Source organism: Ursus maritimus, unplaced genomic scaffold, assembly GCF_017311325.1.
Source record: "Ursus maritimus isolate PB19 unplaced genomic scaffold, ASM1731132v1 scaffold_14, whole genome shotgun sequence".
NCBI lineage: Eukaryota > Metazoa > Chordata > Mammalia > Carnivora > Ursidae > Ursus > Ursus maritimus.
This window is the reverse complement of record NW_024423786.1, coordinates 43,209,306-43,222,454: the sequence shown is the minus strand read 5'-3', so window position 1 is coordinate 43,222,454 and position 13,149 is coordinate 43,209,306. Positions and strand designations below refer to the sequence as shown.

At 58.6% G+C, this 13,149-nt stretch overlaps 1 protein-coding gene across 1 annotated transcript in view; it reads right to left on the bottom strand.

Annotated features, from left to right (window-relative positions):
* ATP13A1 (ATPase 13A1) overlaps positions 1-11,918 on the bottom strand; it is a 16,307-nt gene extending 4,389 nt beyond the window's left edge. Inside the window, exons 1-19 of the mRNA XM_040628246.1 lie at positions 11,499-11,918; positions 9,501-9,590; positions 9,199-9,389; positions 7,648-7,720; positions 7,265-7,420; positions 7,049-7,118; positions 6,865-6,971; positions 6,215-6,344; positions 6,025-6,080; positions 5,331-5,457; positions 5,116-5,253; positions 4,915-5,035; positions 4,408-4,565; positions 3,822-3,997; positions 3,641-3,751; positions 2,506-2,631; positions 1,582-1,690; positions 379-578; positions 201-297 (exon numbers count right to left, since the gene is read on the bottom strand). Coding sequence (XP_040484180.1) covers positions 201-297; positions 379-578; positions 1,582-1,690; positions 2,506-2,631; positions 3,641-3,751; positions 3,822-3,997; positions 4,408-4,565; positions 4,915-5,035; positions 5,116-5,253; positions 5,331-5,457; positions 6,025-6,080; positions 6,215-6,344; positions 6,865-6,971; positions 7,049-7,118; positions 7,265-7,420; positions 7,648-7,720; positions 9,199-9,389; positions 9,501-9,590; positions 11,499-11,918 — 2,656 coding nt within the window. The remainder of the gene's footprint in view (positions 1-200; positions 298-378; positions 579-1,581; positions 1,691-2,505; positions 2,632-3,640; positions 3,752-3,821; positions 3,998-4,407; positions 4,566-4,914; positions 5,036-5,115; positions 5,254-5,330; positions 5,458-6,024; positions 6,081-6,214; positions 6,345-6,864; positions 6,972-7,048; positions 7,119-7,264; positions 7,421-7,647; positions 7,721-9,198; positions 9,390-9,500; positions 9,591-11,498) is intronic.
* Between the last annotated feature and the right edge of the window lie 1,231 nt (positions 11,919-13,149).

Here is a 13,149-nt window from a genome sequence, read left to right as displayed (position 1 = left end):
CCCCCCCCCCCCCCCCACCACTGTTCCTCAGATACATGTAACCTTTCCAGGCCTGCGGCTCCTCAGATCCCCAGTCCCACTGGCACCTGCCCCATCCCCTCACTGCCTCCTCAAAGAACTCGCTCAGTGACGTGTCTCTGAGGCTAAGCCCGTGCTGGCAGAACAGCAATGGAAGCAGTCCATCAGCTCACAGGACTCACCCACGTCAGCGTGCTTCAGGGCACCCACGTCATTGGTGCCGTCACCACACATGAGGGTCACGTAGCCCAGCTCCTTCAGGCTGGTGATGACGAACTCCTACGTGCGCAGAGATGGGCTGAGTGAGGGCTGTGTGCTGCCCCCAGGGCCCTGCCTGCCCCCTGCCTCCTCTGTACACACCTTCTGTTTGGGGGCCACACGGGCGAACACCTGCACATGGGGGATGAGGCGAAGCAGCTGCTGGGGGTCCTCGGCCTGCAAGTGGGCCAGGCCATCGCCTGTGAGGCACAGCGCATGCTCCAGGGCCAGCGCCTTCGGGGACCCCTTGGCCAGGGGCAGCACGACACTGCCATCGATGGAGCGCCACTCACAGGGTCGACCTGCAGGGCCGGAGCCCAGGGTCAGGGAGAGGGGTTCAGCCACTCAGCAACTCCCCCTCATGTGGACCCCACATATGCCGTCCAGTCTCATCTCTCTGAAGCACCTTCTTGGCCCACACCCCTTTATCTCCACCAATCCCTGTCTACACCCGCATCCTAGACCCCAGGCACCCCAAAGATGTTGTTCACAGAACCCGCTGAGACAAAGGATTCAAGAACCCAGAGCCTAGGCCACTGGCCTGAGACCTCACAACAGTCAGATTCAAACCCAGACAGCCTGACCTCAGGAGCTAGGCACCCCTGACCCTGGGGCCTGCCTGAAACCCTGCACTTCCAGGGCCAGGCCACCCTGAGTCACTTCCTTGCGCCAGACCCTGCTTGCCAACCGCTTCCTCTTTCTAGATGGCTGGCCCAGGCATGGATGCTGAGTGGTAAGCATAGCTGAGGGAGGCCTTCCGGCACCACACGGCTCACGTGGGCTGTCCTGGCTAGGAGGGAAACCGACCAGCCTCCACCTGGCTTCTACTGAGGCTGTTTTGTTTGAGCAGCGTCACCTGCCAATCAACAGTCCCAAGAGCCACCTCTGGGCCACCTCCCTACAATCCCTGGGCTCTGCAAGAACCAAGTGCCTGCAGCTGAGACAGAGCTGACAGAGATCTGGGACCAACACTGCAGACTAGAAGGGCTGGGAAATTCTAGAACGCAGCGTAGTTCCAGAAGCCAGCACCCTCCTCTGACTTGCAGCCTGGTGACACCCCGGTGCGTGTGGCCCCCCAGCCAGGCACCATCCCTTGGCACATGCTGCTGGACACGCGGCTACGGAGCTCCTTGGCCTGAGGGCCCGAGTGTGCTGACAAGGAGTGGCCGCGCTCCGCAGGCTGCTGTCACAGGTCCTGGATGACACTGAGTGTGCTCGCTCAGGCCTGAAATGCCGGCAGGCCACCAGACAGGGGCTGTTCTTGGACTCAGGGTCCCCCCAGCTTAGGGCCCCAAGGTACCTCACCTTTCTCCGTGGGAGGCTGCAGGATCAGTGCTTGTGCCTTTTCAATGAAGTGCAGCTCCTGAGCCACATGGCAGGCAGTGAGCGGGTTGTCACCTGTGATCATGACCACCTGAGGAGAGGACAGAGGCTCCGTGGGGCAGGGCCCTGAAGGGCAGAACTCCAGCCTGGAGACTTGGTGGCTGAGGCTCCTCTAAAGAAGGCCACAGAACGAGGTGTTGGCCCTGACGCAGAATGGGCTTCGAGAGGCCACAATCCACCCCAACCTGGTGATGTTTTATGCAAACGACACAGGCATGTGTGTCCGAGAGCACCCACAGCCTTTATCTGCAACACAGACTCAGAACCAGCCACTGGCGTGGACCCTCTCGGCCTGGTAGCTGCCCCAGGCAGAGGGGGGACAAATGCTCCAGCTTTCTCCCTGAGAGCCTGGTGATGGGAAGACGGGCTGTGATGGCTGAGGGCCAGGTGGGGCTGTTTATGTCACCACCTCTGAGACTGCTCACTCACCTCCCACATCCTAAACTGCATCCTGAGTCCCAAACTAGAAAACAGAAACCACAGGACAGATGGATGTGGCCTGTCCGGGAGTCACCTCCACATCCCCTCTCCCAGCCCAGTTCCTCCTCTCTAGGATGGGGTGGAGTGGGGGAACTGCCCTCACCTCCCAGGGACGCTGGGGGCCAAGGAAGCAACTTGAGAAGGGTGGGCATAGGCCAGGTCCCAAAGCATCCTCAGACTCGGGCCAGCATGAGCACCAGAGCCATGAGGGAGCTCAGCCAAGATCCAAGAAAGACATCCTTGCCCCGCTGAAGGGGGGAATCTGTCCTCTGCTGTCATATTGCCCTCTCTGGAAGAAGGAGCCAAGGCCCACCCACCTGTCCACCCACCCTTGGGGCCCAGTGGGGAGGGGTCCAGGATCTGTACCCGGTGGGATGCATTTTGGATCTCGCGGATCACGGCCTTAGAGTCAGCCTTGAGCGGGCAGGAGACCACGATGAACCCGACGAACTTGAGGTTGCACTCCAGGGCCTCCCGTTTGATCTCCCGGGCCTGTGTAGGGACACAGGGATACTTCATGACCCATCTCTCCTCCATTTCTGAGCTGGGGGGAGGTCAGGGATAGGCACATGCTTCCAGGAGGAACATCTGAGGATTAGGTGAGAAGTGGGGAGGACACTAGGCACCCTGGACCCACAGGGCCTCAGCAGTGCTGCATGGTTCCCCCACCACGGGGCCTTTTCTCCCTGCTGTGCACAATAGCAGGGCATGAGCCTGTGTGACTCGGCTTCCAACACAGTAAAGTCAGACCCTCCTTTGTTATTCACTCAGTGCATGCTCACCCTGAACCTCATACCAGAAACCCCAAACTCTTGCCCTCACAGAGTTTGCCCTCTACCGGAAGAGATGTGTAATAAAGAAAGTGACAGAAATCAGAACACTAACTGCCACGAGAAATGAAAGCAGGGGAATGGGGCAGACGGGCTCAGGGAGTGGCACCGAGCAGGCTGTTTCTGAGGCCAGGGCACTGAGCCACGACCCGGGGTGCATTCTGGAAGGATTTCTCAGCTGTCAGGTAGAAGAGGACTGGATGAGAGGTAAGGTGGAAGCAGAGAGAAGTATTGATGCTGGAGGTGGGACGAGAGTGGATAACCGACAGGACATGGGGTGTGACAGGGAGTTGGAGGCGCCCCACGACTATGTGGTGACTGGGTGGTTGGGCAGGGTAGGGACAGAACCAGGCTGGAGACAGGAATCCAAGGTGTCTCCTGGTGATCCCTTGGGAGGTGTAAGGCCCCAAAGGTGTGGTATAAGAGGCTGGATGGAGGCAGGGCCTGGTTGTGCTCTGTAGGAAGTGCCCTCAGGAGCCAGGATGGGATGGGGTCCCACAAGGGGCAGGACACGCAGTAGAGAAGGGACCCGGGGCTAAGTGCCACTCAGGGCCTCCCAAGGTAGAGGCCCCGAAGGAGGAAGAAGAAATCGTGCCTGCTCATGGTGAGGCTGTGGGGAACAGAAGGCAGTATGGACAAGGGGCCAGGAGGTGGGGAGCCTGGGCCCTTACCTGCTGGTGGGTGAGGTGCCCCAGCTCCTTGTACCCCAGCGCCAGGACTCGGGCTCCTTCCCGGGAAATCTCCGTGTGGATGTGGTGGTAGTCAGGTGGGCACTGGGCGAACTGCAGGGAACGCAGGGGATGTCACCGACCGCCCCGCGCCCCCCTTCCCCCGGGGCCAGGGCTGGCTCACCATGGAGTGCAGGGTTTCGGGGGCCCCCTTCACAGCCGCGATGTAGCAGAGATCAGTGGAGCCTAGCTTCTCATAGGAGGCGAGCACGGACATTCGCTTTAGGGCACTGGCAAAATGAAAGCGCTGGTGAATTTTCAGCCCCTGAGTTTTAATACTTCGGGGGAATACTTTCTCATCTGGAAACAAATAAGTACGAATCCTGAGGGCCTTCGCTCCAAAGAGGCAGCCAGGCCCCCGCCTCCCCTTTCCGCCCCTCTCTTCCCCCCCACCCCCAGACCCAGACCCTGCAGGGTGCGGGGAGGAGAAGGGGGCTCCTCGCTCCAGGAAGGGTCGGAACTGGGAGACCTGTACCCAGAGGACCCTGCCCGTGGCTTCTGGCAGGGTGGGGTAGGTTCTACTCCCAAGGGGTGGACTGTCTCAGGTCACAGGTGAGCCTGTGCCCACCCGCCTAAGGGACCATCAGAGCTGTGGGCCTGCCTGCCCCTGAGCTGGACACATGGGTATCTCTGAGGGGTGCAGCCCACCTGCCCAGGGGTGTGAGAGCTGGCAGTTCATCCCAGCTGGGCCCGAAGCTCCAGCCCCTCACCTTTGGTCAGTGTCCAGTCCACGGCCGTCAGCATAGCCTTCTCGAGTGGGTCACCCACAAGAGTGCCATCATCCAGCTGCATGAGGGAGTGGCATGAGGCCAGAGCACGGTGCGTTTCTACGGGGATGTTGGACACAGGAGTGACCTCCTTCCCATCTCTGTAAAGACAGGAAACAGCTGGTTATGGAATGAAGGGACCCCTGGGAATTGCTAGCCAGGATGAGGGATGGGACCCCACTCTGTGCCAGTCACTGCAGGGGCTTAGAGAGATGCAGAGTCTTGGTCCTTGTGACACCTGAGCCCATCTCATGGACACCCCTAGGGATCACGTGGCTGCTTGGGGTGGAGCGAGCTGCTATGCCACTGTCACGTTGAGGAACGTGAGGGAGACACCCCCCCCCCATCAGACTTTTGTGTGCACTATGGGGCTCCAAGTGCATGCTGTCCGTCCCTTGAGCTCCCGAAGAGCCACCTGCTGGGCAAGAGGCCCAGGTCACCCATACTCACCTGAGCCCAGCCACCCCACGGACAACCAGGCTGTCGCTAGTCAAGGTCCCCGTCTTGTCGAAGCAGCACACCTCTACCTTGCCGGCGAATGGGATCCGGAAGGGCTCCGTGCAGTACATGTCTGGGAGGTGGGGAGCCAGGGTCAGGGGCTCTGCAAGGCCCCAGCCCACTCAGCACCCCAGCCCTGTCCCAGGCACTCACACAGCTTGGCCAGGGCGATGAGGGAGGTGTTGACAGCCAGAGACAACTCGATGGGCAGCTCAGGGGGCACGACCGAGGTAAGGATCAGTGTGCATTCCAGAAACAGCTTGTAGCGGTTCCGGCTGGGGTCCTTGGTGCCTGCAGAGACAGGGCCTGCCAGCCTGGGGGCCGAGGGGGTGGGGCCCAACAGCCAGGGGAGTGGCCACAGCGCATACCTTCAATCCACACGTAGGCAGCTGCTGCGATGGCAAAGACCAGGAGGAAGAGGATGAAAATGAAGGTCTCCAGGTTGTTTGCAGTCACCCTCTTGACTCCAAAGAGGATGGTGCGCAGCAGCTTGCCCTAGAGGGCCAGAGGGTTAGAGGCCTTCCCTGGTGGGGCGTGGCCTCCTGCACCTGAGAGCACCAGGGCCTGATTCTCCCTCTGCTGATGGGGAGTGCCTGCACTGGGCCCACCTGTGAGTCCTTCGGCCATGACACAGGTGACCACACAGCTACGTGGGTGGCTGCCACTCAGCTAAGGGCTACAGAGACCAGTGGCCAAAAATTGGGCGTCAGGGAAAGAAGTGGCTGAGATGGGGGACTGAGTCTTCCAGAAGGAGGTCTGGCCAATCACCTCTACGAGGCAGCCCTTACGACACTTTATTGGAGTGTTTACGGGTGTGACTCTGGTCATGACCCCAGTATGTATGGCAACAGCCCGTTTCCTGTCTGTGCTTCCCACCAGAACCTCAGCGGAGGGGAGGAGACCTGGTGTAGGGCTCACGTTTGCACCCTGGCCCCAAGCTGGTACCTGCTGTCAGAATAAGTCTGTGGCAGGGACATTCTGGAGTCTGAAAGAGCCACCGTCTCAACTGTCTGTCACCCGCCCTGGGGCCTACCCTCCCCAGAGCCAGACAAGGGTCCATACCTGGGATGTGTTGAATCCAGTCCTGAGAACGTAGGCCACACACCCGTTGTCGACTGCTGCGGAGACAAACAGGACCAGCATTTTTTGTGTCTGTCCATCCCCACTCCCTCTCAGCCACGCAGATGCGGTGGCTGGGGCATGGGGGAGGGATGGCGGGGCCAGAACACCCCAGACCCCCCAAGGCACCTACGCTTCAGGCCCGTGGTGGCCTTCTGTGGGGGGATGTGCTGCACCACCTTGGTGCCCCCGAAGATGACGTGGAGCCGGGAGTCGGCCTGGAGGTCCAGCACCCGGTCAGGGTTCAGGTCTTCAATGGGCTCCTGAGAAGGAAGGAGAGGATGGTGAGGGCGCTCTCACCTCAGCCTCCTTCTCTGTCCTCTGGGGCTGGGAAGAGCCACTCCGAGCCTCGCAGGGCTCCCCGCCTAACGCAGCACATCTGACCAGGGACAGCGGCCTGCCTTCTCTCCACCTGCACGTGCCGTGTCGACTCCTCATCATCTCGGGACTGGCCTCACTGACGGTTTGCGCTCTCCTGGTTTCCCTCAGCCCACCCCAGTCCGACGTCTCTGGTCCCTGGCCTGGACAAGCCCTGACCATCTTGCCCTCTCTCATCTCCTTCCTTCTCATCACCACCCAGCTCCCCTTCATCCAGGGTGCAAGACCACCAGGAAATCTGGCAGCTCCCACCAGGCGCCGCACTTTCTGTGCCTCTTGCAGCCACCTAGGCCAGGGCCCCGTCCCTCCCCACCGCCGTGCCTGGGCAGCCCTGTCCCTCCCATACAGATGGGCCAGTGACACACCTGCGTACACCGAGTACGACCCCCGCTCCCCACCCAGCACCTTCATCTGCGGCACCGACTCCCCCGTGAGCATGGCCTCGTCCACAATGCAGCGGCCCCGCAGCAGCAGCACGTCACACGGCACGAGGTTCTCCTGTGGGGAGCGGCCTGCGGGAAGGGGCAGGAGTGTTGCAGAGGAGCGGAGACAAAGGGCTCCCACCGGGACAACCAGAAGCGTGCCTCACCGATGGAGACGATGTCTCCGGGAACAATCTCATCGCTGGCGATGGGCCTCCACTTCCGGCTGCGATAGACCTGGGCAGAGGTGAGGCGCAGTTAGCTCTGGGTCTCACGGCGGGCACGATGCAGGCGCAGCCCTGGAGCTGACCTCGCCCCGCCCCTGCTCCACGCCCACCCCAAGACTGGCAGGTGCCTCCCCCCCATCTTCTCCCTGGCCTCACCTGGATCATGTGGGGCTTGTTCCCCATCTTCCGGATCTCTGACATGTTCCGCATCTGCTGCTGCACCAGGGAGGCCTCGAAGGCCACCAGCATGGAAAGCGTGAAGACGCTGTAGTACCAGTACTCATCCAGACACCAGAGCCCCACGCAAAACACCTGCAGGACACAGCCTGTGTGTCCACACCCCCGCCCGGCCATCCACGGGAGCACGTGAAGACACCTGTGGAGGCTGGGAAGGCATACCAAGGACTGTTCCGCCCGTGGGCTCAGACCCATGAGGACACAGAGAGAATTTCAGGTCTGCAGATGGAGACTGCTCTGGGTATGAAAGCCCCAAGGAACAGGAGGGGGGTGGGGGGGTGGGGTCCAAGCTGCTGCTTTACCTGGAACACAAAGAAGGGTGCTGTGGCTCTCTCTTTGAACAACTCCGAGAAGTCAGGCACCACCATCTCAGCCCTACAAGAGACCAGACCCCACATCCTGTTCATGGTATGAGGCCTCGGAGGCCCCACCCTGACACCTCCAATCAGGGCACTGCAGGCCTCCCCGGGAAATGAGAAGCCAGAAGGGACACTCCACGTGACTACGGCTCTCCTTGTCCCTGAGGCACTGGGCAAGCATGCTAACTGCAGCCAGCCCTCCTCCGCAGAACCCAGGTAAAGCTTTTGAGCCAGCAACAGACAGGCTGTTCAGGCAGCCACCCACCCAAGCAGGGCTAGTGTAAGACAGAACCTGTCATCAGACTGGGTAAGAAGGCAGGCAGAGAAGGAGCACCTGACTATGGGACGGGAGCCTGAAGCTGCACAGACACGGCCAGGCAGCTGGGATGTGTTCTGGGCCTGAGCCCCACCCTGAGTTGGAGAGAGGAGGTCTGGAGCTGAAATTTTCCAAAAAAATCCCTTAATAAAAGCCCCAGAATTCGAAGAGTGGGGCCTACAGGTGCGCTCAGTGGCACTGTGTGTGGTGGCCCAGCCTGGCCGGGGACCAGCCAGGTCAGCTAGGGCCACCCTGGCCCTGTCCTTGGAGACATGTCCTAGATACGGGGTGTGAGAAAAAAAGACTGTGATAAAAACAAACCACAACCAGACCCTATTGTGTGTCATTCAGATGACTCTGCACGAGCCCGGAAGGTGTGAAAGGGGACATCCCAGGCCACCACCAAGGCTGACCTTAGACAGGGAGGATAGGTGAAAATTCCTTATCAATCTTCCTATTAGATTGTTACTTGTGATGATATATCTGTAATTTTTAAAAAGCAATCGGGTCAGGGAAGAATTCCCTAAAAGTTCTGAGGGTTTTCAGGTCAAGGACGATTATCATGGTGGCAGGGCCAGGGGCTCTGAGGATGACCAAGGGGTTCTGAAGCCCTGCTCTGCCCTCTCCCAGACGTGCGTGGGCACGGGTGGTTTCACGAACTAAAGGGAGGACGTATGTACAAGGCGTCTGCCATCATGCCTGGTACAAAGGAGAGCTACTGTGATCACTGACAACTCCTTTTATCACTCTTCCCAGAGTGCTGGGATGAGTACGAGGAACATGGTGACAACTTAAAAGAAAAATTTAAAAACAAAGAGAAATTCTACAATAATTATAAAACGAGGATCAATAGTCATCTCCCTGGGGCCTCGGGCTAGGCTCTGATGAAGAGCTGTATGCACTTCCGCCCGAGGGCCCTCCAGGGTCCCTGTCAGCAGGCAAGTCCAGGAGAGACAAGACTAGAGCACGATTCTCAAAAGGTGGCCGCCGTCTTCACCAGGGATGTACTGTCGAAAGGGTGGACTCCTCCACCCCATCTCCCCATTTCCTAGGCACCAGGACTCAGGAACGCAGCAGGGCAGAAACTGGAAAGGAGCCACTGGCTCTGCCAAGCGTCCACGCTGTGACCCTGGGCAGCCACCAGCCCTGTCGCCATGCATGGGCACATCGGGACTTACTTGTTGCTCCCGAACTTCTTCTCAGCTGCGCGGATCTCTGAGTCCTCCTGGAACCCTCTGTTGCTCTGGTAATATGAGAAGGCATTCCCCACGGGAAAGGCCACAGGGAGGAAGCGCTTCTTCTCCAGAGCGTCGTAGGAATACTTGATCTTCTGGAATTCGAAAGACAGCACCTCTTGTCCATCTTCGCCCTGTGGGAGCAGGCGTTGTCTGTGGCAGAAGGCCCACACCTGGGGGTGTCTGTCAGTGCCCGGGAGCCCCACCCGAGCCCTGGGCCGAGCAGCCCAACAGCCGGTCCCTACCTCATCCCGGTGCAGGGCCACGAGCTCAGTGGAGCCATTGTTGGGGGTCGGCACCACCTTCACGAAGGTTGCTTTGCTGGGGTCATACTCCTGCGAGAGGCAAAGCCTGCTGTTGAGCCCTTCTTAATCCGCAGCTCCACAGCCTCCCCACCACCCACCCCGCCCCAGGGAGGTTGCAAGCACAGCAGCTCCAGGCTCCGGGTGCTGGCCTGTCTAGTCCCCAGGCTGTCACTGAGACAAAGACACCACCTCACCACACTTCTGGTCTTGTATCATAAAAGCAGAGTGATGGACAGCACCCAATGCCTGGGGCCCTGCTGAACTCAAACAGGAAGAATGTCCCCTGCACTACCTGCACCCTCAAACCACGTGGGCCAAGCCTTGTCACAGCCCACTGGCCTGCTGCTGCTCTGTGTCCCCTCCCTGAACTATTCATTTCGTGTCCTGAAGGGACGACGGACAACGAGGCTCCAGGCTCGTCCTTGCCTCAGCCAAGGACCTCAGCAGGAGCCACTTTCCTCTGCCTGGAACACGCGGTCACACAGTCACCTTCTTAGGAGACCTCCCCTGGCCCTTCCCCCTGGGGAGTCCATGGGCCTCTGGGCAGGCAGAAAATAATGACAAAGACTCAACGAGGTCTGGTAACACTGTGGGCAAAAAAAGTGTGAAGTGCTACATGGGGCGACCGCTATGCCAAGCACTTTGCAGTTTTTTCAGTTTCTTCTCACAGGGGCACGAAGAGTGGGTGTTACAGTTCTCACTTTACACAAGGGGAAAGTGAAACCGAAAGAGAAGCACCCCTGAGATCTCGGATGCAAACCCAGATCTGCCCATCCTCACCCTGCGGTCATTCAGCTCCTCCTCCTCCTCCTCCATCCCTGGAGAGGAAGTTAACACTCATGCTTTTCAGCTGTAGGCCAAAAGGCACTTGGAAGTTTGGCTGGGGGCGGGGGGGGGGGGGGGGGGTGTCATGCTCCCTCCAACTTCTCTGCATTTTTTGGTCCCTCATTGGAGTCTTTCATTGCACTGACCTGAAGCTACCCGTAAGTTTGAGCCCTTCCCTTGGGATAAGGCTTGTTGGAAGAACCATTCTCTCAGAAGAGAAAGAGGATTCAGTTCACATTTGGAGTCAAAGACAGGGGGCTTCTGTCTCTTTCTGCAGCCCTTCATGCTGTTCCCTTTCCCTCTTCTTTCAGAAACACGCTCCTGGGATCAAAGGGGAGGCTGGTGGGAAATCTGTGCCCATGGCTCCAAACATGCCAGTGTCATCTGAGGCAGGCCCAGAGGGCAGTGGTGCAGTCACCAACAGTAACTGCTGACCCAGGGCAGCTCTCCCTATCCATATCTTGGGGGTTAAGGGTCAGAAGTGCTACCGGACTGTTGTATTCCAATAGAGGTCACTGTCACCGCCCTCATCTTGGAGGCTGACATAGAGACTCCAAGCAGTTGTCATTTGCTCACAAATTGCTCCTGCTCTTCTTAAATGCTACGGTTAAAGTGCATTTCAACCTAATTTTGGTCCTAGTATGCAAGGGCCTCTAAGCACTGGACAACAGAGTTCTCAAACCAAGCTTCACAGATAGGAAAACTCACCCCGCAGTCTAACCTCACACTTTGAAAAAGATAGGAGACAGAAGAAGGATAGACTACCTCTAAGAGAAACAACCTAGTACTCGCTAGAATGGTAGTTAGCATTAACAAGCCAAATCAAAGAGCGACTACGCCGGAGCCTACACTGAGCTTTTTACAGGTATTACCTTATCGAATCTAAATGACCACAACAGGGAGGGATTCCAAGGAAGGGAAGGAACCTGCGCCAGGGTCGCACAGCAAGTCCGTAGCGGGGCCAGGATTTAGCCACCCAGAAGGCACCGCTGGGGACTCAGGCCCAGCAAACGGGAGGCCCGGGATTGGGTGGGGACCGACACGAATGTCGTGACTGTGACCCGCCGCAAGGCCCGACCAAGGCGAGGGTCGGGCTCGTGCCCGCGGACTTACCGGGGTGCAGGTGAGCGCGCAGTGCGCGTGCACGGACCAATGTCCCGAGAGGACGGTGAGCGCGTGCGCGAGGCAGATGGTGGCGAGCACGAGCAGCGCGGCTTCGGGGATCTGCACCCAGCTGCTGCCCCAGCCCCAGCAGCCGGCGGCCGCGGCGCCCAGCCAGGCCGGGTAGAGCAGGCCCGCGAACGGCAGCACCGTGAGGCGCCGCAGCAGCGCCAGCCGTCGGTACGGCCACACGGCTGCGACCAGCTCGTCGCCGCTCGCTATGAGCGCCGGACCAGCGGCGAGGAGGGTGCGCGGCTGCGGCCCGGGCTGGGGCTGCCCGCCGGGCCGGGGCTGCCCGCCGGGCCGGGCCCCGCAAGGCCGGGCCCCGCAAGGCACCGCGTTGCCCACCGCCGCCGCCGCCGCCGCCGCCATCTTTCCCAGCGCCGCGCTCGCTTCCGGGCAGAGGCACCGCCTCACTTCCGAAGTTTAACTTCCGGTGAACCCCGGACGCCGCCATGGCAGCCGGAGGATAGGAAGAGCCCGACAGTGTAGGAGTTGGGTTATTACCCAGGGCGCCGCCATGACAGGCTGAAGCCGGAAGGGGAGGCAGGGCGCGGCCATAACAGAGTCTTGAAAGCGCTAAACCCGCCTACCCGCCCTGCCACGCCGGACTGAGACCGGAAAAGACGAGACGAGGCGGGCTGGGTGCCACTGTGACACCTGAACCGGAAGAGGGGAGCCCTTGTACAGGACTAACCGGGCAATGGCCAGTTTGGATCATCAGGGGCGGAGCCTGGACACGCGGAGGCCGATTACAGAAGCTCTGGGGTTCTGGGGCCGAGGCCTGGACAGGCCGAAGGGGCGGGGTTTGTCATGAGGGCGGGACTTGTTAGTGGCAGGGGTCGTGGGTTGGTTTCCCCGCGGGAGAGGCCCCTCCTTCGGAGTCCTGAGCCGGGCTGGCGCTGACAGGCTTACAGAGCCAACACAGGACACAGCCACAGCTGAGAAGAGCGGTCGCGTAATAATGATCACACACACACAAAGTTATTATTTTAACATAAAAATATGAAAAACGGGTGTTTATTTGAAATTACATATATTCTGTAATATTTACTTTCTTGTTACATAAATGCTATTGTTTGAACAAAACCACAATAGGAATCATTAACAGTGGCAATTACTAGTATTTAGTAGTACTACTAATAGAAAACATTGTTTGAAAAAAAAAGTATAAAAACATTTTTATAAAAGTTTCTTTGTCCTGATATAGCAATCTGAACTTTTTAAACTCTTTATCGGATGTTTATATTTTGTAGGTTAATTGTTGCATATTCTTAAGATATGTCAGACTTTGTAAAAGAAGAACATAATGCAGTAGGACTTAGTTAATATTCTAAATTTATTTATTTATTTTTTAAGATTTTATTTATTTCTTTGACAGAGACAGACAGGAAGTGAGAGAGGGAACACAAGCAGGGGGAGCAGAAGAGGAAGAAGCAGGCTCCCAGTGCAGGAACCCGATGTGGGGCTCCATCCTAGAACCCCAGGATCACGCCCTGAGCCGAAGGCAGACGCCTAACGACGGAGCCACCCAGGCGCCCCTAATATTCTATATTTAATCTAAGTAACGATGACGTTTCTTTCTGTCCTATTATACAGTAGG